The 24,725-nt window shown below is 35.8% G+C and overlaps 2 protein-coding genes across 3 annotated transcripts; both read right to left on the bottom strand.

Annotated features, from left to right (window-relative positions):
• Window positions 1-1,619: 1,619 nt before the first annotated feature.
• Window positions 1,620-6,567, bottom strand: LOC103999347 (long chain base biosynthesis protein 2a). The gene is made up of 12 exons (XM_009421084.3): window positions 6,180-6,567; window positions 5,990-6,055; window positions 4,459-4,547; window positions 4,009-4,154; window positions 3,806-3,930; window positions 3,612-3,705; window positions 3,368-3,531; window positions 3,074-3,235; window positions 2,858-2,984; window positions 2,586-2,752; window positions 2,070-2,177; window positions 1,620-1,985 (listed from the first exon to the last, which is right to left on the bottom strand). The coding sequence occupies exons 1-12, from the start codon at window positions 6,309-6,311 to the stop codon at window positions 1,893-1,895; spliced, it is 1,473 nt and encodes a 490-aa protein (XP_009419359.1). The 5' UTR covers window positions 6,312-6,567; the 3' UTR covers window positions 1,620-1,892.
• A 795-nt stretch (window positions 6,568-7,362) lies between these two features.
• LOC135593968 (uncharacterized protein At2g33490-like) lies at window positions 7,363-23,138 on the bottom strand. 2 transcript variants are annotated; one of them, XM_065084356.1, is made up of 10 exons: window positions 22,775-23,138; window positions 20,109-20,181; window positions 17,966-18,040; window positions 17,518-17,591; window positions 17,338-17,406; window positions 13,212-13,240; window positions 12,934-13,141; window positions 12,609-12,848; window positions 10,043-11,085; window positions 7,363-7,768 (listed from the first exon to the last, which is right to left on the bottom strand). In XM_065084356.1, the coding sequence occupies exons 1-9, from the start codon at window positions 22,889-22,891 to the stop codon at window positions 10,144-10,146; spliced, it is 1,827 nt and encodes a 608-aa protein (XP_064940428.1). In that variant the 5' UTR covers window positions 22,892-23,138; the 3' UTR covers window positions 7,363-7,768; window positions 10,043-10,143. The 2 variants fall into 2 exon arrangements, with proteins under 2 accessions (XP_064940428.1, XP_064940429.1); XM_065084357.1 differs by having other exon boundaries at window positions 17,518-17,579; window positions 22,775-23,137.
• Window positions 23,139-24,725: the final 1,587 nt, after the last annotated feature.

Raw genomic sequence — 24,725 nt, 5'->3', positions numbered from 1 at the left:
GAAGCCTGTTACGACGGGAAGACCCGAGATCCGCTATGGTGAAGAGGGGACAAAAAATCTACCATGACGAAAGGGAGATTTGAAGCCCACCACGGCGGAAAGACTCGAGATCTACTACAGTAGAGATGGGACCCAAAATCCGCTATGATGGAAGGGAGATTTAGAGCCTGCCACAATAAGAAGACCCAAGATCCACTATGGTGGAGAGAGAACTCAAAATCCACCTCAGCGAAAGGGAGATCTGAAGCTCACAATGGTAAGAAGACTTGAGATATGCTACAGTGGAGAGGGGACTTGAAATCTACCGTCGCGGAAGGGAGATTTAAAGCCCACCGTGATGGGAAGACTCGAGATCCACCACAGCAGAGAGGGAACCCGTAATCCGCTATTGTAAAAGCGTAAGGGCAAATAAGTCTGAGACATGTGAGTCGGGAATACTCGATCAACATATATCCGCTACAATAAAAACGCAAGATTAAACAAGCCTAAGACATGTGAGTCGGGAAAACTCGATCAACATATATCTACTACAATGAAAATGCGAGGCCAAAAAAGCCCGAGACATGAGTTAGAAAAACTCGATCGACATATATTTGCCACGACAAAAATGCAAAGCTAAACGAGCCTGAGACGTGAGTCGAGAAAACCCGATCAACATAAAATCACTACAACAAAAGTGCAAGGTCGAAACGAGCCCAAGACGCCTGAGTTGGAAAAGCCGAATCGACACCAAAATTCGCTATGGACACCAAAATTCGCTATGGTAAAAGCGTAAGATCGAAATATGCCTAAGATACATAAGTCAGAGAAACCCAACTAACACCTAAGAAAAACTACTACGATAGAGGCATTACACTCGAGATACCTGAATTGGGAGAATCCGAACCCCAGAATAAGATTCTGAATAAAGAAATCGAACGATGTACTTCGAATCCCTCTTATAAGAACCCTTAAGCACGCTTTCCGGGGGGAGAGACAAGTGATAGGAAAATTTTCAAATAGTTAGACACAACCACCACACAACACCCATGTTATTCTCCTACGTGTGTAAGGTGACATAACAAAAAAAGCATAAACTTTCTTCTCGTCTATTATGACAAGAAAGAGAAACGTAAACTCCCTTCTTTATCTTTGTGACAAAGAGGGCAATCCTAAACCTCCTTCTCCTTTATAACAAGAGAAAATAATCATAAACTTTCTTCTCCTCCTTCAAGGATATAAATGTATCATATACAAGGAAAAATGTAACTTTTGGAAGAAAACTATTGTTTGTGCAGGAACCCATATTTAAGAACCTTAATTTACTAACTTGAGAATCAGAAGGACCAAGTTGGGAAACCCCATTCAGCTTTAGTCTTTGTGCAGGTTACAACTCAAGAAGTATAATATTTCCACATCGGAACCACCTCGAAATCATCTTGGATCCATCTCGGATTCACTTCAAAATCACTTCAGACCCATATCGAAACCACCTCAATCACCTCAAAAACACAGTACTTCTTCAGAAATATCTCGGACATTCCTATGCACATGGGTCTGGATCACGTCAGGCTAATCAAGACGTCAATGATATTTTTCTCTAAGAACAGCCATTCGATTATATCATTGTTCCAACATGCTAGAGTCAGATTTGTGACTTTCATATTGAGCATCATGATGATATACACAAATTGGAAAGCATGTTTAAGCAGCACAACTTACCAAGATAACTGTCCATAAGAAAGCACGATGTGGGCTAAATGTGGAGGGCCAAAGTCAGATTCGGATAGATGAACACATGGGTCGTTCAAGGGAAAATCCGATTCAAAGATGACGAAAACAGACATCTCTGTGATTGGAAATGGATTCGATTTCAGCATAAATTCTTCAGTTGACCCACAACCGGTATTTCTCTACTCCAGCTTCTTGTGGCCCTGTCCTTGGTGATTAGGTGGTTCTGCAGGGAAGTACTTGATGCCCACAAGGTCACCAACTTTGCTGATGACCTGGAGTTGCACAACAAAGAGATACACCATGACCAAGATCAAGCCAACTGAGATAAAAGGTGGATCTCCAAAAAATTGCCTTACCTCCAGCCCTTTGATAAGGTCCTCCTTCGAGTGTGCAGCCGATATGCAAATACGAGCTCTTGCAAGAAGAAGAGGTGTGGCTGGAAATGCAACAGTGACAATGGCAACCTACAACATTTTGGCAGCAGAATAATCATATCTTACGGTACTTATATATACATTCCATCTATTGAACAATGTTGAGGTAAAATTCCCAGAAGCTATAGAATTCCTGGAAGTGTATAAGAAGTTATTTAACCAATAAGATACTCGAATATGCATGGGTTATTATTAGATCCATAAACAACCTGCAGCTACGATTAACAAGGTGACTTTCATCCTACATGTCCATGCTGGTGCCGTCTTTTCTCAACAGTTTAGTTCACATACGATGAATTCCAAAGGGATAGGATGACAATACTTCATCCAAAGAAGTGGAGAATTTTATAGAGAAAAATAGAGCACAATGAAGTTCCGAAGTTTGATGACTATGCATCTAAACCATGGTTATATGCTTGAAAGAAAAGTGATACTTACATTCTGTTTGAGACATTCCCTAGAGAAGGCTGGAATCTTTGCTGGGTTGTAGAGCATTATTGGCATAACCGGTGAGTCACTATCACCAAGAACTTCAAATCCCATCTTTTGAAGTTCTGATCGGAAGAAGTTACTATTTTCACGAATATGTGCAAGTTTCTGGGCCCCTGATATAACAACATTGATAAGGAACCTACCAACTACTAATAAGGAGCACCAAGGATTCAGCAACTACACAAACTTGAAATGTATCAAAGTTATCCCTTGTTTACCTCTACTTGACCCATCTTCACCAAGAATAACTTTAATTGCTGATATCACTTGCTGTACAGCTGGTGGTGACATGGAAGTTGCATATAGATGTGCTGGACAACTGTACTTTAGGTATTGAATGATTTCCTGAGTAAAACAATAAGCTTTAGAAGGTATCTTACAATTTGTCCTACACCATTTGATCCTTGTGAATCTTATTTTTGCAAGAAGAGAACCTTGGATGCCGCAATATATCCTCCACAAGATCCAAAGGATTTTGTAAATGTGCCCATCATGATATCTACATCAGCTGGATCCACTCCTAGGAGCTCACAAACTCCTCTGCCAGTTTTTCCAACTGCACCAATGCTGTGGGCCTCATCCAAGTAAGTGTATGCCTGTTTGCACAGAGATATTGTCAAACTAATCCTTTGTTTTAGTCAGTGCTTGGGACAAGAATATGCAGCACCCATTTGCTCAAGGATGTATCTTTGCAGAAGATTGGGACATTAACTTAACGATGATCAAACCTTATATTTCTTGCAAACAGATATTATCTCAGGAAGCTGGCAAAGTTCTCCCTCCATGCTGTAGATACCCTCAACAATAACAATAATTTTCTTCCACGGCCTATGTGTTCGAGGCTGTCCCTCAGCTATCAGCTCTCTCAGCACCTCTTCCAAATGTGAGGGGTCTACAAAACCACAGTAACAGAAACTGAGAACAATCAACTACAAGGATAACATCAATTTCATTGTGATTTTTAAAACTTACTATTGTGCTGGAAAACACGTACTGCTGCACCTGATCCTCGAGCACCATTGACAATGGAGTTATGATTCAAAGAATCACTAATAATCAGTCCTCCCTATAAATGATCATAATTATGCAGCAAGACAACACTGATAAGAATCCTTTAAGTTCTTTTTTTTGAATTATGCACATAACACACAAGAAATTGTACAAACCTTCCCAATCAGAATGGGGATAATGGCAGAGTTTGTCACATAACCCATGCCAAAAGTTATAGCAGCTGGTTTTCCCACAAATCTTGCAACTAGCTCCTCCAGTTCATTATGTAAGTCAGTCGTGCCTGATTCACGAAAGCCAGATTGATCCCACATTCATGAAAGACTCTCGTCTGTAATACATCAAGCAGAAAAATTCATACCGCCATCTACACGGATACTGCAGGTGCTGGAAGAGTATTTTTTCAAAGACTCAATAACACGGGGCGTGCAGTATTCATCAGCTGCTGCAAAACCAAGGTAGTTATATGATCCCAGGTTGAGGCACTTGGTAGTATTCGAGGTCCGGCTGCAGAGATTATTAGAAACAGTCTAAACTTTTCAATAAGTTTTAAAGGACTTCAGTAACAGAAAGTAGCATTCTGTTTCAGAATCTGTCTGATAAGCAGCAGGGGAGCATACATTTTATGTTTTGTTATCCTTAAATTAGGCAATATTTTTGTATTTTAATCAGCAGGGTTACAAACCATAAGTTTCATTATCCTTGACCATAGACTATGCTTTATAAGTCTCAGATACATGAATATGGTAGAAATTTCTGATGACATCAAAAGATCATGTATATGACAATAAATTATGTGAAAAATACTTACTGTAGTGTCTTGTTATTATCATTAGAATATCGTTCAACCACATCAATCCAAGCATCTGGTGCACTAGCAATTGGTCGACTAAAGCAGTCCTGCCACATCAGAACATTTGTTGTCATAAGATATACAACTCACTAAAAGAATCATAGAACCTGGATTGTAGCTGAGCTCATAGCCCAATGGACTACTGTCATTCTGAAATCAAATCTAATGATGACACAAAAATAACTTTAATTGCATATTTCACAAGGATTAAGACTTGGCCATTGTGGTTGTGCAATACTAAGAGATCGCATTAAAGGTCATTGTGGTCATTGTCTGCCAGATACATGAGAGAAAATTTATCTGTTAAATCAAAATCCAGTGACAAATATTTTCCAGGGATTATTTGGTTTGGTCAAAAACCAGTTAGACTTATCTGTCATATGAGTCGTATAGGTTTTCCCATAGGTATCAAGAAATATCAGTTTCCTAAGAAAATAGCAAAGGTATCTTCCTTCTACATTATGCTGTTTAGAAACTTATGGGCTCAAATCATATGTTTATATGATTTGAGCAGATAAGTTTTATTTATTTATTTAAACATACAAAAAAATCACAATTAATCAAAGAAAATATTTAAAAATATATTTATTTAAAAATATACAAAACACAGGATTTTTGAACTATTTATTTAAAAATATGAAGAAGGATAAGAAAGCCTTCTTGGTAAGTAGACAACGACACATCACAATTAATAAAGTGAAATAAACAACAAAATTGACCTTCTTGCGTCATTGCAATGTCGTTATCGACTGGCTAAATCTTTCTTATCCCATTTCATTTGTTTTCAGTTTTAGATAACATCATTGTACTTTGGAAACCATCTTTCCTTCAGCAACATTGTATATAACAAACTACCAAACTTAGTAAGTTCTTTGACTGTTACTACATTCAAAAGAAGTTTATGCTGAACATTCCAGTGCAACACTTGAGCAAAACCAACGTCTGTTTATTTCACCAGAAGTGCATGATCAAGGTGGATTTTCAATGAGAATGACTTGACTTTCTATGTTTGGTTCAGCAGAAGCAGCCTGGAACTCGAAAGAGAAGTTTCAGAAAGCCTTAAATTTGGAGAAACTGAACTTCACTGGAAAAACCTCCTAAGTCATTTACAGGAAGGTTGAAAGGAGAGATTGGTTGTATGATTTGAGTTTGGGAATAACTCAGAAAACTCTCGTAAGGTGCCGTTTTCCACTTTCAGTAGAGCAAACAAGCTCTAAAGTGCTTGAGTATACAAAATTTGCAAGCGAAGAAGGCGTCTTTATACAACGAACAAGCAGGGATCCTGTGGGACTTTATGAGAACATATTCCAATTTGCTCTGGGGCAAAGATGACGAATATACAGAATATCCAGAATCCTTTTGTTATTAAAATCATGCAAAACTTACTCATTAAATATGGTAAACAAACTACATGAATTAAGGAGAAAACAATAAAAAAAAATGGAACTTTGAAGAGGAAACCGATAAGAAGATTCAGAAAAGAACAAACCTGAATGCGGAGATAGAGGCGGCGGGTGTAGAAATCTTCGAGCCCTAAGCAGATCGGGGCATACCCCTATTCCAGAAGAAACCAAGAATTCCCCCTCAGAACCCGAATCCAACACCCCAAGCAGATAAGAAAGAAAGGAGAGGAATCAGAAGCCGAAAGGGGGGAGGGATCTAAAGACAAAAGGAGGGACCTTGAGGCCCTTGGAGGTGGATTTGGACCAATCGATGATCTTCCGGAAGAAATCCCTGAGCTGGCCGAACACGAACAGGAGGCCGTAGCTGAACAGGGTGGTCAACGCGGTCAGGTACGGCAACCTCACCATCTTCCCGCCGCTGGTGTCGGTTTGCCTCCCCAACCCGAGTCTGTGTCCCGCACGCACGTGAAAGCGAGAGATCCGAGGGAATTGGATTAGAGGAGAGGCTGAAAGGGGCAAACGGGTGAGATGGCGAGGGAAGGGAGGACGGGGCGGCGGTTCAAATCAAGGCGAAAGGTGCTCGATGGCGTCAGGTCTCTCTCTCTCTCGACAGAGAGGTTTGAACGTGGAACGGAAGGTTCTCAGAGGTCAAGAGTGGAAAGGGGGAACGGTAGGGAGGTAACCGTACCGCAGTGAGCAGCTCGGCCCTCATTTTTCATCCTTAAACGCGACGACAAACGCCGACGTCATAGTGACGCCACATAATAAATAATATTACATGCCATTATTAACTAATAAATAATAAAAATAAATATTTCAGGAGAGATTTGATAAATAATGCAGTGGAGGATTCACTTAAATTACATAATATAACAAAGTTAATGCAAACCATTATTTTTTAAGAAATTTGAAATTAATAAATAATTATAGTAAAATTATATAATTATATATATATATATATATATATATATATATATATCCTTGATAATATTAATTAATAATCAATCGATTGATCAAAACAATAAAAGGCATTTTAGATATTAAAAATTTTAATATTTAATTTAATGATAATCATGATTAGCAATAATTATCTTGAGTTTATATGTTATTAAAAAAAATCTTTATTTGTAGGGGCATCGTACTCGAATCCAAAAATCATAATGATATCGATCTATAATGATAACTAAATTCACAATCCTCTTCTGTAAAAAAAACTAAATTCATATTTTTTTTCTCCCGATGATCGACTCACATGACTAAGGAGGATTAAAAAAGTTATATAATCTTTCAATAATGTCATGTATCAATATGTCTACACCTTCACACACTAGAGATCTTGTCTATTTATATATAAGAACAAAGAATCTAAAATAACTGAACTTCCTTTCTATTGAATAATAATTGTAATCAGAATTCAATTCGATTTATAATACATCCTATCTAATTAGATATGACTACATAATCTAATTCGTATATCTTATATCTACCGTAAAATATAAACATGCATCCTTTTACCTTTGATCAAGTTTACAACACTAAAAGAAAGACGACTTTTTATTCCATGGATCACTGGATCAAGAATTACTCAAAACAGTCTCCAACTTGTGTTGACAACATGACCTGTTGGAAACCTCAATATCTACAGTTAAAAGCTATCAATAGTAGTATATTCTGTCAACTAAATGGTTATAATCAAAGAAAAAAATTGGCTCGACGATGATATATTGACAAAACCTCTGCTTTAATATATGGAATGAAGATCAGCGGGGCGCTGCGAATTTACACCGGCAGTGTACACAAAACTGCAAGAAGGCACAGACAACATATTGACTCTGAACAGCAAAACGGCATCCGTCACAAGTATTCTGAAACCAAAGAAGTAAAGCATCATCTGACCGGTCTACTAGATTGCTTATGAGAAGAACTAAAATCTCAGTTGCATACCAGAAACATAAATCAAATTTTTTCTAGGGATACAACTAAGACCTCCAGTAATATAATGTGACTCACTTTAAGTGAGGTCTATGCACGGACAGCATCATCCTCACATCAAATCGGGACCATCCATCAATCTTCATCATGTGTGTTTCATTTAGTTTCCGTTTTTTTTTCATTGCATGGGTTTCTATTTCTTTCAAAAATAGTGAGAAACCATCTATTTTTGTCTTTCCAAGTGATGTACCTGCTTACATCTAGTAACATTTAATGGAGGATACATGCACTCAAATCTAGAATAATGAGTAATAGGGGGAAAGAATAAATTTAATTTGTGGAAAATAAAAGGATCTGATCTAAAGACAAATCCCCTTGATGAGGTTCTTGGCTTCTTACCAATTCAATGAACCAATTGAAATTTCCCTCAACCCCAAGTCGCATTATGGATCTACGTGACTTGATGACATCTTGCTTATGTTTTACAAAAACAGCAAACTAAGATGCTTTTTTTACTGCTCTGAAGAGGTAATCTTCATACTAGCACACTGCAACCAGCCTAATTTATTCCTCCTAGTTAACACACCCACCTCAGATATCTCAGCCACAAAGGAAATCATCCTTGATCGTCTTTGTTAGAACACAAGATAACAAAAAAGCAGCATCTGGCTTCAAGAAGTGCAGCATTTCTATTGGAGATGTTTTAATTCCTTTCCACCTTGTAAATAAAATCCTTTTCAACCAAAAATCTGCCTTTTTAAGAGCTCTTTGACTTGCAATGTAATTTTAACTACTACCCATATCCAACATTTTCAACAAGTTAAAGCCCCTGTCCGCATTTCTATAATATGACAAGAGAAAAAAGTAAAGATCAGGGAGAATCTAATCAATAACTTTTCCAATTGATAAGTGCCGCTATAAGCCTATAACTATGTGAGTATAAGATCATCGAAACCCTTAGAGAAGTTAGGAAGAAGACTGATATAATTGCATTCTCATTTTCTGACAATGCAAAATCTATTGCAGAGTGATTAAGCTACATGCAGCTTATTCATGCAACCCTATATTATCTATGTTAATTGTCACTAGTCCCATTTTGGTCAATGGCCCACTGCTACTCTCATTACCAGAACAGGAAAGGAAGCAAGTAACCTTTTACCATTTTTCCATCAATGGTAAATCTATCATGATAAGATTTTTTGTTAATTGCTATCAGAAACTTATGCAATGAATTTGACAAAGCAGCTTGTTTATTCCATATTTCCCTAACGAATTTAAAAAAAATCTTCAAAGTACAACATAAGCTTTTACAAAATTCTGTTTAACTTCCTTTCACTTAATGCAAGTGTTTAAATTTCAGTTGGTTTGACATCTCATGTCATAAGCTCTGACTCATGCTGCTACATATAGGTTGCACAATGCAAATAGCATATGTCTTTTGTCCTCATTTAGAATATTTTTTGGGCAGATACTAAATAGTATTCAATACCTTTATTTGGGCATCATATCAAGAACCATGTGCTATTTTCACTCCACTTTTGAGAACCTCATTGATTTCTATGTCTTCATCTACATGCTTTACTGTGTTTTCCATGTTTTTTAACATGCTCCATAATACAACATATTATATCTGCAAATCGTGTTCTGGTGTTTTATTACTTACATCATGTTTTTCAAACTACTAAACTTCTATCGACCAATGGAATATCCAACAGCACAAATAATGTAAACTGCTCAAAGTACAGGAATGCAATAAATAATCATATCCTGAAGAAGCCAAAAGAAATTAATTGTCCACTAAAAAAGAAATAAACCTTTAATGAATGATTATCAAGCCTTCTAAAACCCTATGTGGAACTAGATCCTATCATTTAATAGACAAGGTGGCAACATATCAGAGTATCATGTGTCACATTGAAACAGATGACTCTTTTTCCTACAATTTCAAGGAAAATTTGTAGGAAGACAATAATATGATATGTGTAACAAATTCATGTTTGCTCACATTGAAATATTCAAGACTCTTTTTCTGACAACTTAAAGGAAAATCTGTAGGAAGACAATAATACTGACATGTCTAACAAGTTCATGTTTGCTTACCATCGAAATATTCAATCTAAACTTACTGTCATAAACGCCTAATTGAGACATGAAATATACATGCATATATACACGCTTTAAAGTATGAAACACATTGAAGAAGTTACCTTTAGAAAATGGAACACATAAATGTGGTTTTAGCAACTCCCACTTTTTTCTGTAACTGCAGCAATCAGTTATGAAGTTGTAGATACTGGAAGTATGGTCATTAGATTGCGAGAGGTGATGAAGTGATCTCTTCTACTGTGACTAGATTGTGAGGAGACTTCAACAACCTAGCAGCTGTAAGCATTGATATTCTTTGACTGTTAGATGGTATTGAGAAACTGCGGCTGATATGTACAAAAGGTGCTGGTAGTGATGTCTTATATGAGACATCTGATGGCATATTATTTCTTGCATTAAGCACTTTGCTTCTAGAGACCAAGGGACCAGAATAACCAATCAAAGTGGATGCTCCTGTTGACTTCTCTGAACCAACTGGGGGCCTAGGAAGCTCATGAAGCTCGCTGATTTTTGGATATGATACAGGAGGAGGTGAAGTTCTATGAGTCTCCTTATGAGGTGGAGATGATTGAGGTTTAAACACGTGTTGTGATGCGGAAGAGCCTACAGGGGGAAATTCCACTGAAGATCTATAATCAGGAGTAGAAACTATGGGTTTGCTTGAAAAATGTTTGCTTGTCAATGGGCCAGAGAAGGCTTGTCGTCTGAAATTATTAGTATCATAAGCTGTTTTTTGATTAATTTGCGGCATTGACAGCTTCTCCGAGAAATATGATGGCATACTGATGGGCCCACTGTTAATATTGCTCCCTCTAAGTGCTGAATTCTTGAAGGTGGTTGGACTTGATAATTCTCTCTCCCTGAAATCTTTTACAGGTCTTTTTGCCTCTAATGGAGATGAATTCCACAGTGGTAGGGAACTATCATTTTTCTCCACACAAGGAGCAGTACCAGGATTTGATTCTGGATTTCTATCACCAACTGGTGTAGGTAGCACATATGAGTGAAATTTTCTGGTTGATAAGGGTGGTGTTTCTGTCTTCTCAGTTAAATCAAGCTTCTTATCAGCAAAAATTGGTGCTGATTGGCTGCTGTATCCAGGCCTGAAACTGAGCATGTCTAATTGGCTTCTGTCGATGCTCTCCTGCACAAGTGAAATAAAGCATAAAATAAACCATGTTATAGTAAAATGAGATAGATCATAAACAGAAAACATCCAGAAACAGACATTACATTATCAAATTGATGTATTTATTTGCTTTACTTCTGTGTCACACTTTTTATCTTTTGATTAAAACACTGCTGTCCGAATACATATGAGAAATTTCTTGTAGTTGTAGCGAATCCATATGCCCTTATCCACTTAAGCTCAAATTTTTTAGACAAGAAAGATTTTACCAAAGTGACGACTTCTTCAGCTTTACAGTTTATAAAATGATACTATTTTTTATCAATTATTGCAATTTGATTTTGGTGTCAATTGTTTTTCAAGAATATTCACGGGTATTCTATCAAGAACTATTTTTGGTTGAACACTACCAAAACAGTCTGCATGGTATGTCATGAGTCTTGTGTGATCTTCATGTACTCATAAGATTAACATAATATAAAAAAAAATGTGTTTTATATGTCCAGTGTAAGGCAGTTAAGAAATAACATGCTCAAAAAGTTACTGTAGCCCAGATGAAAAAGTGTAGGTCGATATTCACAGTTATTAGAAAGGTAGAACAAGAAATGTTTAATTAGCAAATAATTTAGTTTAGCTCTATTAGAATAAAATGAGAAAATATCACTTCAAATGATATAGTCATACTTGGAGGAAACATGTGTATGCCATAGTAAGATGGAGTTGATTATGATAAGTGATGCAAGGAGAGGTAGATGGAAGCATGCAAAACTTTATAAGAAACAATAAAAACAAGATCTGGCTGCTCTTAGTTTGACCAGGGATGTCACTCTAAATAGAGCTCAATGATGGGAAAAGGCCATGTAGTCAACCAAATTAGTCCATGTCTTTTTCTTGTTGTTATATGTTGAAAAATCTTAAATTATTTCCATTGGTATCATTGAAGGATGCTACTTGAATCAAACCTCTGACTTTCTGAACATACTTCACTACCTGTCCACCTCAGTAGGTCTTCTTTTGACTTGTTCTAAAGTCCTAAAGACTACATATCTATACAATGATGTCGAACGTACACAAAAATTCATGTCAAAACAGATCAAGTTCTTAATTGAAGTTCAAGGTTTCAGCAAATACATGTCTCTAAGGAAGCAGGAATGATGATGTCTACAAGGAAAGCTAAATAATAAAAGAAGAGCAACTTGTGACATTTTACCCATTGTAAATGATGGATGAAATCATTGAACCGGCTTATTACAGGTTTTCTGCATGATTTTTTTTATTGGCCAAGCACACGCACATGTTAATGCTTATAACTTGTTGACATAGTGTCCTGATAGCTTTCTATATCATTTTATTTGTTGTAAATGATGGAGGCTAAGTGCATGCATACATTAATGCTTCCTTTTGAAGTCACGTTTCACGCAACACTAATTATATCAGCTTTAAATCATTTTTAATAACCAGTTAACATATCTATAATGGAGAATGTTCTTCTAAAATGATAGTATAAGTAACACAAAACAAAGCCTTCAGAATTTTACCTCTATTGAGTTTTGAGATGTATAAATAACATTTTTTCCTTGGAAATTTTTTTTATAATCAAAACTTAGCTCCCCAACATCACTGCCACCATAATCATAATCATCATCATCATCATCATAGTCTGATACATCATCTTCAAGATCACTGAACTGGTAAGCAATATGGTGTTGTTCAGCAATGGCTTTAACATGTGATTCAACCATCTCAAGCATCTTAAGTCCTTTCTTGAAGAATGTTAGCTGAATCCAATGAGAGGAAAATTAACATCAGAATAACAGTTTATTCTATGAAGAGAACATATGTTCTTGATACGAGTTAAACTACCTGTGCAGCATGGTGGCGAGTGGCTTGTGTCAGAAGACTTTGAAATTGACCTTTCTTTAATGATTTCAATCGAAACATAAACATGTTTTCCTCCTCTTCATAATTGGCTTGAGCTTCTTGCAACTCCTTTGATGAGAAAGTTCCAGATTTGGAATATCTCAACATCCATTTTCCTCTATGTGCCTCTAACGAGTTCCTATATATCTCTCTGAAGATGGCAAGTCTAACATAAGAACTAAAACACTACAGCAGAGGACACAATTTTGATACTTCCTTACCTTTTAGCATCACAAAGGCGTTTCATTTCCTGCAACCGAAAATAATCTTACCAAGCAAATAACACATCTAAATTTCTTACAAAAGATAATGTTTCTATTACAATATCAATAAGCAGTAAACAGCCTGAATGTGGTTAATAAAACAGTGCAGTAACCCTGGAATAGCAACAAAGAACAGGAAAACCAAAACTGTAGTTGATGTACATATGTATTGAACACCAAACAAACCAAGGTTTTAAATGTCATAGGATGAGTTCATGCTGATTATGCCAGCATGACAGGTGCATGGAATTCATGCTGATCCATGCCGACAGGCGCTAGCCCCCAAAAACAAAACATGATCAAGTCATTTGCCAGTCTATGGAAGGGTGAAACATACTTTATCATAAAGGTAGAAGTTCAAAAAGTGAAGACTTAAATTGAAGAAATTTATTCTTCTTTACAATAATCCAATAAAAATACTGGGCCAGCACTGTCCAAAACTAAAGGCATTGTTAAAAAATTAGCTATCACAAGGATAGATTGAAACCGGTTTTACCAACAAGGTAGTAAAAGCTTGAAATTCAGAGGATTGTCAATTTCAACTGCAAACTTAATGGATAGGTAATGTTATACCAGTACATCTTAACTATATCCAGGAAATATTTATGCCTGAGAGGGAGGGACTATTACTTGTTCGTGGAAAGTTTTCTTCTGTTCATGTTACATTGAGAGGAAGATCATATGCAACCTGAAAAGGTCATAATTTGCTTCTTTGCTCTTGCAAGGTTGATATATGCATATATTTTCCTTCAAAATTAGGAATCTAGAATATAGCACACATAAGCTTAAATATATATTTGAAAGATATGTCTGATATAAGTATCTGCGTATATGAAATATGAACTTCCAGTGGTGAATTTACAATTTTAAACTTTTCAAGGATATTGTTACCTAAAGTTCCATAATATCTCTCATGTTGTCCTAAGGTTTGAACCTAATTAGGTCGCTAAGCATATGAAACAATTTTGAGTGTATTGCAAAAGTCGATTAAAGTTTCTAAATCCAATTTAAAGTTCTAGACATTCAGAAGAGACTTCCAGTTATAAGGAATATCTAAAGTATGATCAATAAAGAAAGTCTTGAATTCATATTAAATATTTTTTTGCATAATCATTGATGAAACTTTTCATGGATTTATGGAACTAAGTTTCTTTTGACAAATCTGAATGGAGTCATGCTGAATATAGCAATCCAAGTATTTCTTTTTTTGTTCAATTGTCCATAAAGCTAGGAGCTATTAGGCACCATGGGCTGTACTGCTCAATGAGGTAGGCACTCACATAGGCATTTGCCTATGCAAATCAAAGAGCACACCTTACAAAACTTACATAAATATAATTAAAGATCAAATTAAAAGAGAGAGAGGAAAGAAGATGGAAGGAGGAGCCAGTTAGAACCATGGAGAGAGGATAAAAGAAGGGGGAGGGATGGACAACAATGTCAAAAATTTTGAGAAGAGGGATGGGAGAGAAGAGGGTGTTGATAGTGGCAGGCACTGACCGTGGAGAGCAAAGAGGAGAGAAGAAGAGGGAGGGAAGAAAGATAAGAGCTAAGATGCAAGAAAAGGCGATGGTGGTCAAATTTGCTGGCCACGAAGAGAGGAGAGGGGAAAACGAGGGAAGAGAAGAATGTGGGAGAGCAACAACAACGACAGAACAATCTCTGAGCGAGGGGAGAGTGATTGTGGAGGAAAGACGAGGAGATATGAGGGAAGGGAAAAAACAAGGAAGAAAACTACTGTGAGGAGAGGATAGAAGTGACCAGCAATAGTTGCAATTCAACTCCACAATGCACGATGCAAATAAATGGACAGTTGCATGTGGATGTTGCTTGAGGGATTGTAGAAGTAACTAAATCAAATCCCTCAAGAGTTTTTTTTTCTCACTTCGGTCTCTCCTTTTGTAAGCGTCTGCATCAAAGTGGTTAAGTGAGGGTCTTTTTGACAACATTGGTTATATACATAGATCCATTTCGTGCCGACTGGTGGTATTGATCCATGGGTAGATTGATATGTACCGATTGGTACTAGCATACCATAGGTTGGTATGCCAGATGTACTAATTTTAAAAAAAATAAAATAATTAGGAATTTACAAAAAAAGAACCTTTTTAAGGTTTTTTATCCTAATTTAATGGTAATTTTATTATATTTAAACAGCAGTAAAGTTTATATGAGGCATAAATGAATAGGAATCTTAGGTTATAAGGATGGGAGAGTTTAATGAGAATGAGAGTGAAAGAGGAGAAAGGGATGGGATTCAAACCCCAAAAGAGATCCCAACGATCAAATTGACTGTTAGGGTCAAACTTTAGACGATTTGGATCAGTATTGGTCAAACTCCTATCATTACCGTCTGTATCGATCGATAAGAGTGATGTACCAGTCAGTACCTTACATGTTTCCTGCAAACTGCCCAAAATGGACTGATTGATATATTGGTTAGCTGGCCGACCAATACATACCACCTGTTTCATATCGTTTCAGGTGGTATTTCAGACACTGATTATATGTACTTACCAAATTAATGGAATCCAAGCCTTCTATGACCTACCTAGTCAACATGTGGTACATCCATTTTCACTGCCCTCAACCTCATTTGTACTAAATGATGATATAAGAGGGATAGAGCAGGAGAAAAATTATAGATCAAAAAATCTATTTAAATTTTAGAACAAAATTTTTAAAAGTGCTTGATGATGATGGCGACACCTGAGAGAGAGAATTAAAAACAAAGATAAGTGACATGCACCAAAATGAACAATCAATATCTAGATGGTCTCTAGAGCTTTTCATATTGTGAGACTTTTAACCTCAAGAGACTAATAGAAGGATGGAAAGAGTCAAATATATGCAACTTCGCTTCTGCATGCAGCAATTGTTTCTCTAACTCAAACGCTTGACACCTAAGTTATGAAGAAGCAACCTCGCCTTGAAGTACTACGGATCTTAAAGACGAACAGAAGTAGCAAAATAACCATAAAACTTCTACTGAACCAAAGATCTAATCATAGACGTAAATGAATAAAATACTGAATTTTGTAATCCATCCACAACATTGCAGCATCCATTTCAGAGTTCAGACCAAATTCTGACCTAAAAAAAATGGAATGACCTCAGGCCTTCAGATACAAATTATATTAGTTTTTAAGTCTCAAATATCATTGATACCAGAGAATTATATAGAAGTTTTATCTACTTGTTACATCCTTTTATTCCTTTTTTATGTTCAATTTATGATTTTGGAAGCTAAGCCACATCAATCACATATGAAGGGACCACTCAAATTGGTAGTCCTCACAGTATACTTGATAAATGCCTCCAACTTGCCATTCTTTCACATTAACATCTTGATCCCTTCCAACATTTTCAATTATAGTGCATCCATTTCCAGATGTATGTTTGAGTAACCAACATAATTCCAACTCATAAAGCATCACTACACCAGACCTATAACCCTTTTAATGGGCATCAAGTGATAATAAGGACCATCATATATTTCTCCACTTTAATGCTCCAGTGCTAAATTGGTAAGCAATGTCCCCTATGGCATTACTTTCCTAACAACATGCAAGACATAAGCAGTTGCTATCAATTTACTCTCTGGTGATTGCTATTTAAACTTAAATCTGCTTATTCTATAATTTATATATTCAAATATGCATCTAAAATTCTCAAAGTTTATCCCATCTTTGGTCTGATCATTGTAATGTCATTAGTAAATTGCATATGCCATCAAAATCTGAAATAATATAATCTTGATAATATAGAAGGCACTACCTTAGAACAATGATATCTTTTAACTATCAAATGCACCAAGTTCTTTATTCAATTATGACATTAGATTTATTTTATGTTTATGACATGATTGGCCATCTTCAAATCAGTGGATGCCTGACAAGGATTCTAATGACAGAATCCAACAGAAGAGTGAAAACCTAAAGTGATATATAATGCTTGGTAAGTAGCCCTGACTTTGTCAAAGATCATAAGATATAAATGAGCAACTCAGTATAAAGGGAACTTCAAGAATTCTCTAATTGACCATTCAACTTCCAATTTGAAAGAAGTACTAAAAGGATCAAACCTCTACAACTTGAAGCTCTCTGAGAAGGGATCTTGATGGCTTATCCATTGTCTGTAAGATATGGACCCGCTGCAAGATAGAGTAAAATTTCTCATCTTATACTGACACCAACATATTTGCTTAGACAAAGTGGTGACAAGAACAACTTCCTGCATTCACAACACAGAATAGAGGACTCACATATACATCAAAAAGTTTTTGCAACTTAAATTGTGCTTTTCCCATCATCATTAAAGCCCGACCTGCATGAATGACTAATATGGATTTAGTTGTTGAAGAGGTTGGAAAAACTAAAAGAATGGCAAATAATGATTAAAACAATTTGTAAAATAAATCAATTCTTCACAACAAGTATCTACTGTTCATTCTCGAGAAAGAAAGAATCCTTGTGGTATCTTCATAGTTTAGGAAGGGGGAATCAGGTATATCTAAAGAAAACTCCAGGTTGCATTAAATACATTCAGTAAGGTTTAGTTATATGATTAGTATACTTGACGTAGTTGCAGGAGGCTAAGTATATGAGAAATCTACAGAAAACACAGAAGAATTAGGGTTTATCTTGTGAGATCAATAGTCATACACTTATACCGTGTGGCATATATAAAAGTACAAAGTTGGATTTTCTCACCACTATCTTCATCATCATTCAATGCAGTTTTCTCAAGAAAACAGGTGCCCAGTTCCTCCAGTGCTTCTGAGAACTCTGAAAGAATATACAAATTTAGAATGCCTTTGAAATATACCAGTATGTTACATTCATCATATTGATACCATAGTAATCCTCTAACAATTGCTACCTCAACTCAAGGATAGGTAGAAGCTAAACAAAATTATCAACTATAATTACTAGTAACTTTCTACATCGTTAATGCAAAAGAAGAGAAAGCAATAGTCAAACATAAGTTTGAAAATCACATCCTTGTCTATTAAAGGATTCTAGACCAGTCTAAAAACTATATTTATTGCATAAGAGATATATATATGGAAGAGTTACTATTTTGGTTAGGAGAAGGGTGTGTAACTTCCCTTGCCTCCTTTGGTGCATCTCAATGAGCTTTGGTCTCCTGTTTGCCTTTCACAAATTATTTTAAGCTGCTTTGATCCTGCTGTTACTGAGCTTGGAGCCGTTCCTAATTGATTTAGATTCTCTTTTAAGTTTAACTATCTAGAGCCTTTCTAAATCTGTTCACTGCAGTCAACATCACCTCCATCATAAGGACATAAACTATCATGTCAGAGGCCACATCTGCTCTCAGGTTACCTACAATTAGGCCTAGTGGAAATAGGGTGACCTGCCTTGTGCATCCATCTGTAGGACCAAAAAACCCCAATGATTGGTCAAAAGAGAATATCTTGGCTGGCCATGGCTCCAGATAACCCATATCTGGTTCAGATCCAAATTGCTTCATGGTAATTGGCTTCTTAAGTACTAGGCAATATTGTGTAAGGTCTTAAGTCTAGCATAATATTAAACAGATTGTTGCGAATATCAAAATCGTTTCACAAGAAATAATCACATTTAATGTGATGCATTGCTATAAAGAATGTAATCAAGCAGCCAATTGGGCTGCTAGAAATTCTAGGATTCATAAGTTTTCTCTTTTGAGGGAGAATTCTTTAACTACTGAACTTTCCTCGCTTTTGTATAATGACTTACACAGATCGTTTACTAGATCTGTGATGACTTAATTTTTTTTTTTTCTGGAAAAAATAATATTAAACAGATAAACCCTAAGAAAAGTAGGATTAAAATGTATCCTTGAAAAAAATTATATCAATCCACTAAATGCAGTATATCATAATAATAGAGATCCAGAGGGGCATAGACTAATTATAGTTGTCTAGATTATAGTATTAAGAGCTGGCAAGTGAAGGAAGGGAAAGAAAAGTGATAGTTTTTTATATTGAAGGGCATAAGGACTTCAGCAGGTGACAAGAAGATCCCCAAACTCATTGAATATAAAATGGATTACAAGAATTGCAAAAAATAAAAAGATAAAAATAAATGAAAAAAATCTGCAAATTAAGAAAAGTAATCGAAGAGTAAACAAGTAGATACAATAAGCATTGGAAACAATATTTAACAAAATTCTTACCATTTATCAGATAAGCTTAGATACACACACAAAATGGAGATAAAATCAATAGAAAAACTATCAAAGATGCAACATGCGGATCCGGTATAAGTTGTAAATAAAGTTTTATTACCTATAAGAACACTAACATATTGCTGCAGGACACCTTTTGATTATATGAATTCTTTGATAACATTGTTTTGTTTGATCAAAGAATTCTTCTGGTTTGGATTAGACATACTTTACAGAATATTTTTCTTTATTGCCTTAATTACAATAATTAAAGCTTAACCAAGCAACTCCTGATAAACTAACCAATGGAACTAGATTGTGAAGTACATTATACATCTTTCTGATTCAGAAACACCATCAAATAAAGCAAATCATAAAAAATATCTGTTTACAGCATCTTAACATGTATACCACTCAGCATTCAGAAAATTGGAATTATGCTGCACTCATAAGAGAGGAAAACAATCTAACATATTTAACATCATTTGTATTTGTGATAAATTACATTCTGACTTGGCAAACATGATGCAACTTCTCAGAAGATGAATATTATATTTTTTTTCTTTATAACCAAGGTACAAATTCAATTAGAATGTAATTTGCAGATAAACAAGAATAGCCAGCCATATTTTACTTTCTAGTTAAATAAATTCCTTTAATGTGTAATAGCGCAGGAACCAGTACCATGTGCATTATTTGCAGTTGTAGCTGCTGCAGACAGTATGCTATCATAGCAGCTCTTCAAATCCTGCAAATCCTGCCACCAGATGACACCAAGTCATCAAATCTAATGGTTATGTAAAAAGGATTTTCATTTATTTCAATTATTCTTTCGATCGGTTTGTGAGTTGCCATAATAACAATCATCATCATATTTATCTTTTTTTTGTGTTATGTCTTGTAAATTCACCCAAGTGAAGAAGTGTTCAAATTTCCTAGAAATTCTGAGAGAAGAGCTGCACAGTTTAACACCCATATACATAAAAGTCAAGCTAAAAAATTTGGAGCTGTTAGAAGCTGTTATTTTGTAACACCGACACACATACAGTAAGTATAAAAATTTTTAAATACTGGAGAGATAGAGCTATGCAATGAGAACCAATAACTGTTGAAATATGCACAGTGACAACTAGAGAAAATAATGAAAGTGGAACAGTTTGCAGACTCAATTTAAAATCACTCCAGCTGTCTCATCCATAGTACAGCAGGAATGTTGAATAATTTCTCAATTCAATAAACAAAACTAATCCTTCAGGCAACATGACCTAGATCTGACATGCATTAATATGGGACCCATGTTAGTATGTTTACTATCCATGTCTACAAGTGCGGATGCAATGTCTACTGAAGGACACCAACTGAAGGTGTTAATGTAGCTCAATACCCCAAAATGAAATCTGAAGCATCCTGATATCGGATCTATTAAACCTAACTGGATTGGATATGGATCCTGGATCTATGCCCTATATGGGTATAAATCATACTTGACTCAGCAATGCGAAAGTAAGTTTCGTCATTTTGCCAGGTGGACCTGACTCAACATCATTACACCAACATATGTGAGCACACATGTTGACACTTTAATATAGGGCCCAAAAAATTTCTGAAAGAAAATATGATTTGACAGCAAAAAGGAGGAGGAAAAGGCTTCCAATATTGACAATTGCTTAAACCATATAGGACAGAACCAGTAATAAAATACAAAGACTAGGCTGAAAGTTGTAAAGTAAAAGTTGCTACACTTTCTCGTCTACTAATTTGTGACTCCTTTTCATGAATTATTTTGGATTCATGATGGTTACTTGAGCTCTTATCATTAATAAGTTATACAACAAAAATAACTGCTCTCTGCCTCCATCGGTTGACTTCAAGTCAAGGATAGTCTTTCCCCCATACTATGGTTCAAATATCTTTTTTTCATGATCAGTGTGATGCCAATGAATAGTCATAAAAAGTCATCACACTGTGTAGCGTAACTAAATGCCACATTGACAAATCCATGGCTGATATTTAATTCTTTATTAAAGTATAGATTTCTTAACACAAGGACAAAGGCAAAATACCGTTGACATTGTTACTGACATATTTCATGAATGAGTAATGTATAACCTGCACTAAGAGAACAAAAGTTTTACCTTATAATGATAATGAAGTCAATCTATATCCTTTTCTTTCTAACAATTTTAGGCTTTCACTTTGTCTATTTTTCTCGTAAGCTAAATATGTGCAATCCTTTAGTTTCTCGATCCAAATTGGTTGCTGATAAAAAATACATTTGGAATATTGCCTTGATGAGCAGTTGAGTGGCAGGATAGTAAGGGTCACCATGTTGTGGTTGTGTTCTTTCCCTTTAACACCAGTGTTATTTGATGCACATGAAGTCCGATAAGGACTCATATATAATATCCAGTTCAGAAAGAAGACAAACTGGAGATATGAAGACATGTATAAAGAATAATAATTTTAAAATATGATGTGTATGTTGTAGTGTTTTGAAAATAGAAACTATTACAATTAAGTTTACAAGAAGCTATAGAATCATTAAAGAACCCACTAGTCTTATTGTTGTTGTTTGACAACAGAATAGTATCATAAAAAATCAGACAAGTGTCTGAGTTGTGTATAAATGGATGCATATCCAACATGTCCAGTGAGCTTGGACACAAGCATCCATGTGAAACTGCCCAGTAAAGCTTCTTAAGTCTTCTACCTGTTAGAATAAAGCCAAGGGACGTAAGTTTTCATTGTTGCAACTTGCAATTGTCTCCTTGCCTTCTTCATGATGAAAATAGAAGTGAAAAAAATGAACTCCTAATCCTAATTCCCAGGAAAGATAAACAAATATTATATTCTACTGATGGAAAAAGGTTTAGATGATGACAAAGAATATTTGGTGTCTTTGGTTGGAGGTAACAAGTCACTCCCACGAACTAGATCAATTAAAACAAACAGAAACTTGCATATAGTGGAGGTAATGCTGATGGCACTAAACAGGTAAAACAGAGTTGGCATAAGAATTTTAAGTCTCATGAGAAGATCTTGGTCAAACCATTCCATAATTCCAGAACAAAATTCATAAGCAGAAAATAAATGCAATTGATTTGAACTGAGAAACGAAGGGAAAGAAAAGAAGCTTTTCAACTTAGATTCTGTAACGCAGTAGACACCAAAAGTTGCAGCATGTTTCATCAAAACAAGGAGACCTCTTACGGAGACAAACTACAAAACGAGAGCAAAATAGATATTTTTGTGTGGAATCGAAATAAAGATCCAACTTTTTCGATGTATATTTCACGAAACCAAGTAAGCAATCAGAGAAGTGCAGTCAAGGACAGGAGGACGGGTTCTACCCGGGTGTTCTGGACAAGTTCGTCCTGATTCGTCCGGGCGCGATGCTGCTTCTTCCCCTCCTTGGCCTCGTGGCCCTGATGCTTCAGGCCTCGAAACATTCTCAGCGGCGACTTCATCCTCCTCTCTCCTTGCTTCTCCCAAACCCAAAAATCCCCTCTTTTAGGCAATGGAGAGTACAGGAAGAGAGGAAAAGATCGGAGCTGAAATGGCAAGGGAAAGAAATGGTGATCACAATGCAAATAAAAAAGGAAGAAAAACAGAACTCGTCTTTATCTCGCGGCGGTCCAAAACAACCGAAGACTTGGAATGGTAGACTTGGGAATGGCAGATTGGAGAAGAGAAGCAGCTCCTTCAATCAACGTTGGGTGAGTTCGTCAACCACTCTCATCATACCTCTCTAAAATATTCTCCTCGTGTCGGCTTTTTCTGGTCAAACAAGTACAAGACAGCGCGGGCTCGATGAAAGTGAAGAACATCACACTATTCATGACGAGAGAGATTTGAAGACAACGAAAGAAAATTTGTGAGATATATTATTATAATATTTTTTTTACTATGTTAAAGTTTTTTTAGTATTATTGAAAATATTGCAACATATTTTAAAAACACTATAACTGAACTTTTGTCGAAAATTCATCCTATGTATATTAAAAATTAAAATTAAAATAATTAATGCACCTTTTCATACATTTAAAAAAAGTTTAAATGTAGGAGAGTCAAATATACTTTTTTTTTTTAGGATAAATGTGTTAGGACTCAGAGTCCTAATTGAGAGGGACATTCATGTAAAACTGTTAGGACTTTAGCTAGGAGAGTCCTAATTAAGAGGGATATTCTGTTATGACTCTAGCTAGGAGAGTCCTAATTGAGAGGGACATTCTGTTAGGACTCTAGTTAGGAGAATCCTAATTAAGAGGGACATTCATGTAGGAGGTTTTTTCTTAGAGAAGAATTAGGAGTTGTAAGGGAATATGAGTCTTGAGTAGGAGTCCTATTAGGAGTTGGTTAGAAGTAAGAGTCTTAAGTAGGAATCTTATTAGGAGTTAGGGTTTAGAAGTCCTATAAATAGTCATGTATTCCTCCTCTTTTCTCAAGCAATAGATGAATCTTTTCTGTAGCCTTTGAGCAGCAACTTGGAGGGAGGAACCCCTATAGAGTTCCAAGGAGACCGATTCCCTAAAGAGATCAACCCCAAGTTTAGAATCTATAAGGGTTCTAACAAAATGATGAAAATGATAAATATAAATATTATTAATTTGTAGAAACATATGTAATATTTATTACATAGTACAGGAAATGTTATTAAAAATTATAATATTATTATACGAACGGGTCAACTGATAAAGATTAATTGCAACGACATTGAAGTAGACTTTTTAATTTACAGTTTTAGATAAATGTTTGAAGGTGATGGATGGCTTCGGAGGGTCGACCGTCGACTGGCCGCCGTCGCATTCCAAATGGCACGGTCGATTGTCCGCTTGGTTGAGTTGGCAAATGGAGACTTTGGATTGTTTGGAATGGAGTCAGGTGGGGGGAAAAAGCCAACCTTTGATTTGTTATTCAACTTGTTTTGTCCGATTCAACGCGTAGTTTTCTCCGTGGTAGACTTGGAGACACGCCATGACTTCATGAATTGTGTCATCATGTTCTATCGCTTTGACTAAATATGTATTGAAGTCTTGATATTATATATTTGTGCCTTTACAATTCATAATACTTTTTGAACTTTTTTCATATATGTCAGTCACTTCCTCCAGCATCCCTCTAAGAAGCTTACATTAACTACCATAAGCTGATGGTGCTAATTGTGTCCGTCTTGTGAAGCTTATCTCTCATCATCTCATTGGTATGACACAATGAAGTAGGAATCCAGTTTGCATTTGTTCTTTTTATTTTTTGCTCATCTGCCACAAGAACTGGTCTAATTTAAATCATCATGATAAATAT

Source organism: Musa acuminata, chromosome BXJ1-9 (assembly GCF_036884655.1).
Source record: "Musa acuminata AAA Group cultivar baxijiao chromosome BXJ1-9, Cavendish_Baxijiao_AAA, whole genome shotgun sequence".
NCBI lineage: Eukaryota > Viridiplantae > Streptophyta > Magnoliopsida > Zingiberales > Musaceae > Musa > Musa acuminata.
Note: the sequence above shows the minus strand (reverse complement) of the source record. Positions and strands in the feature narration are given on the sequence as shown.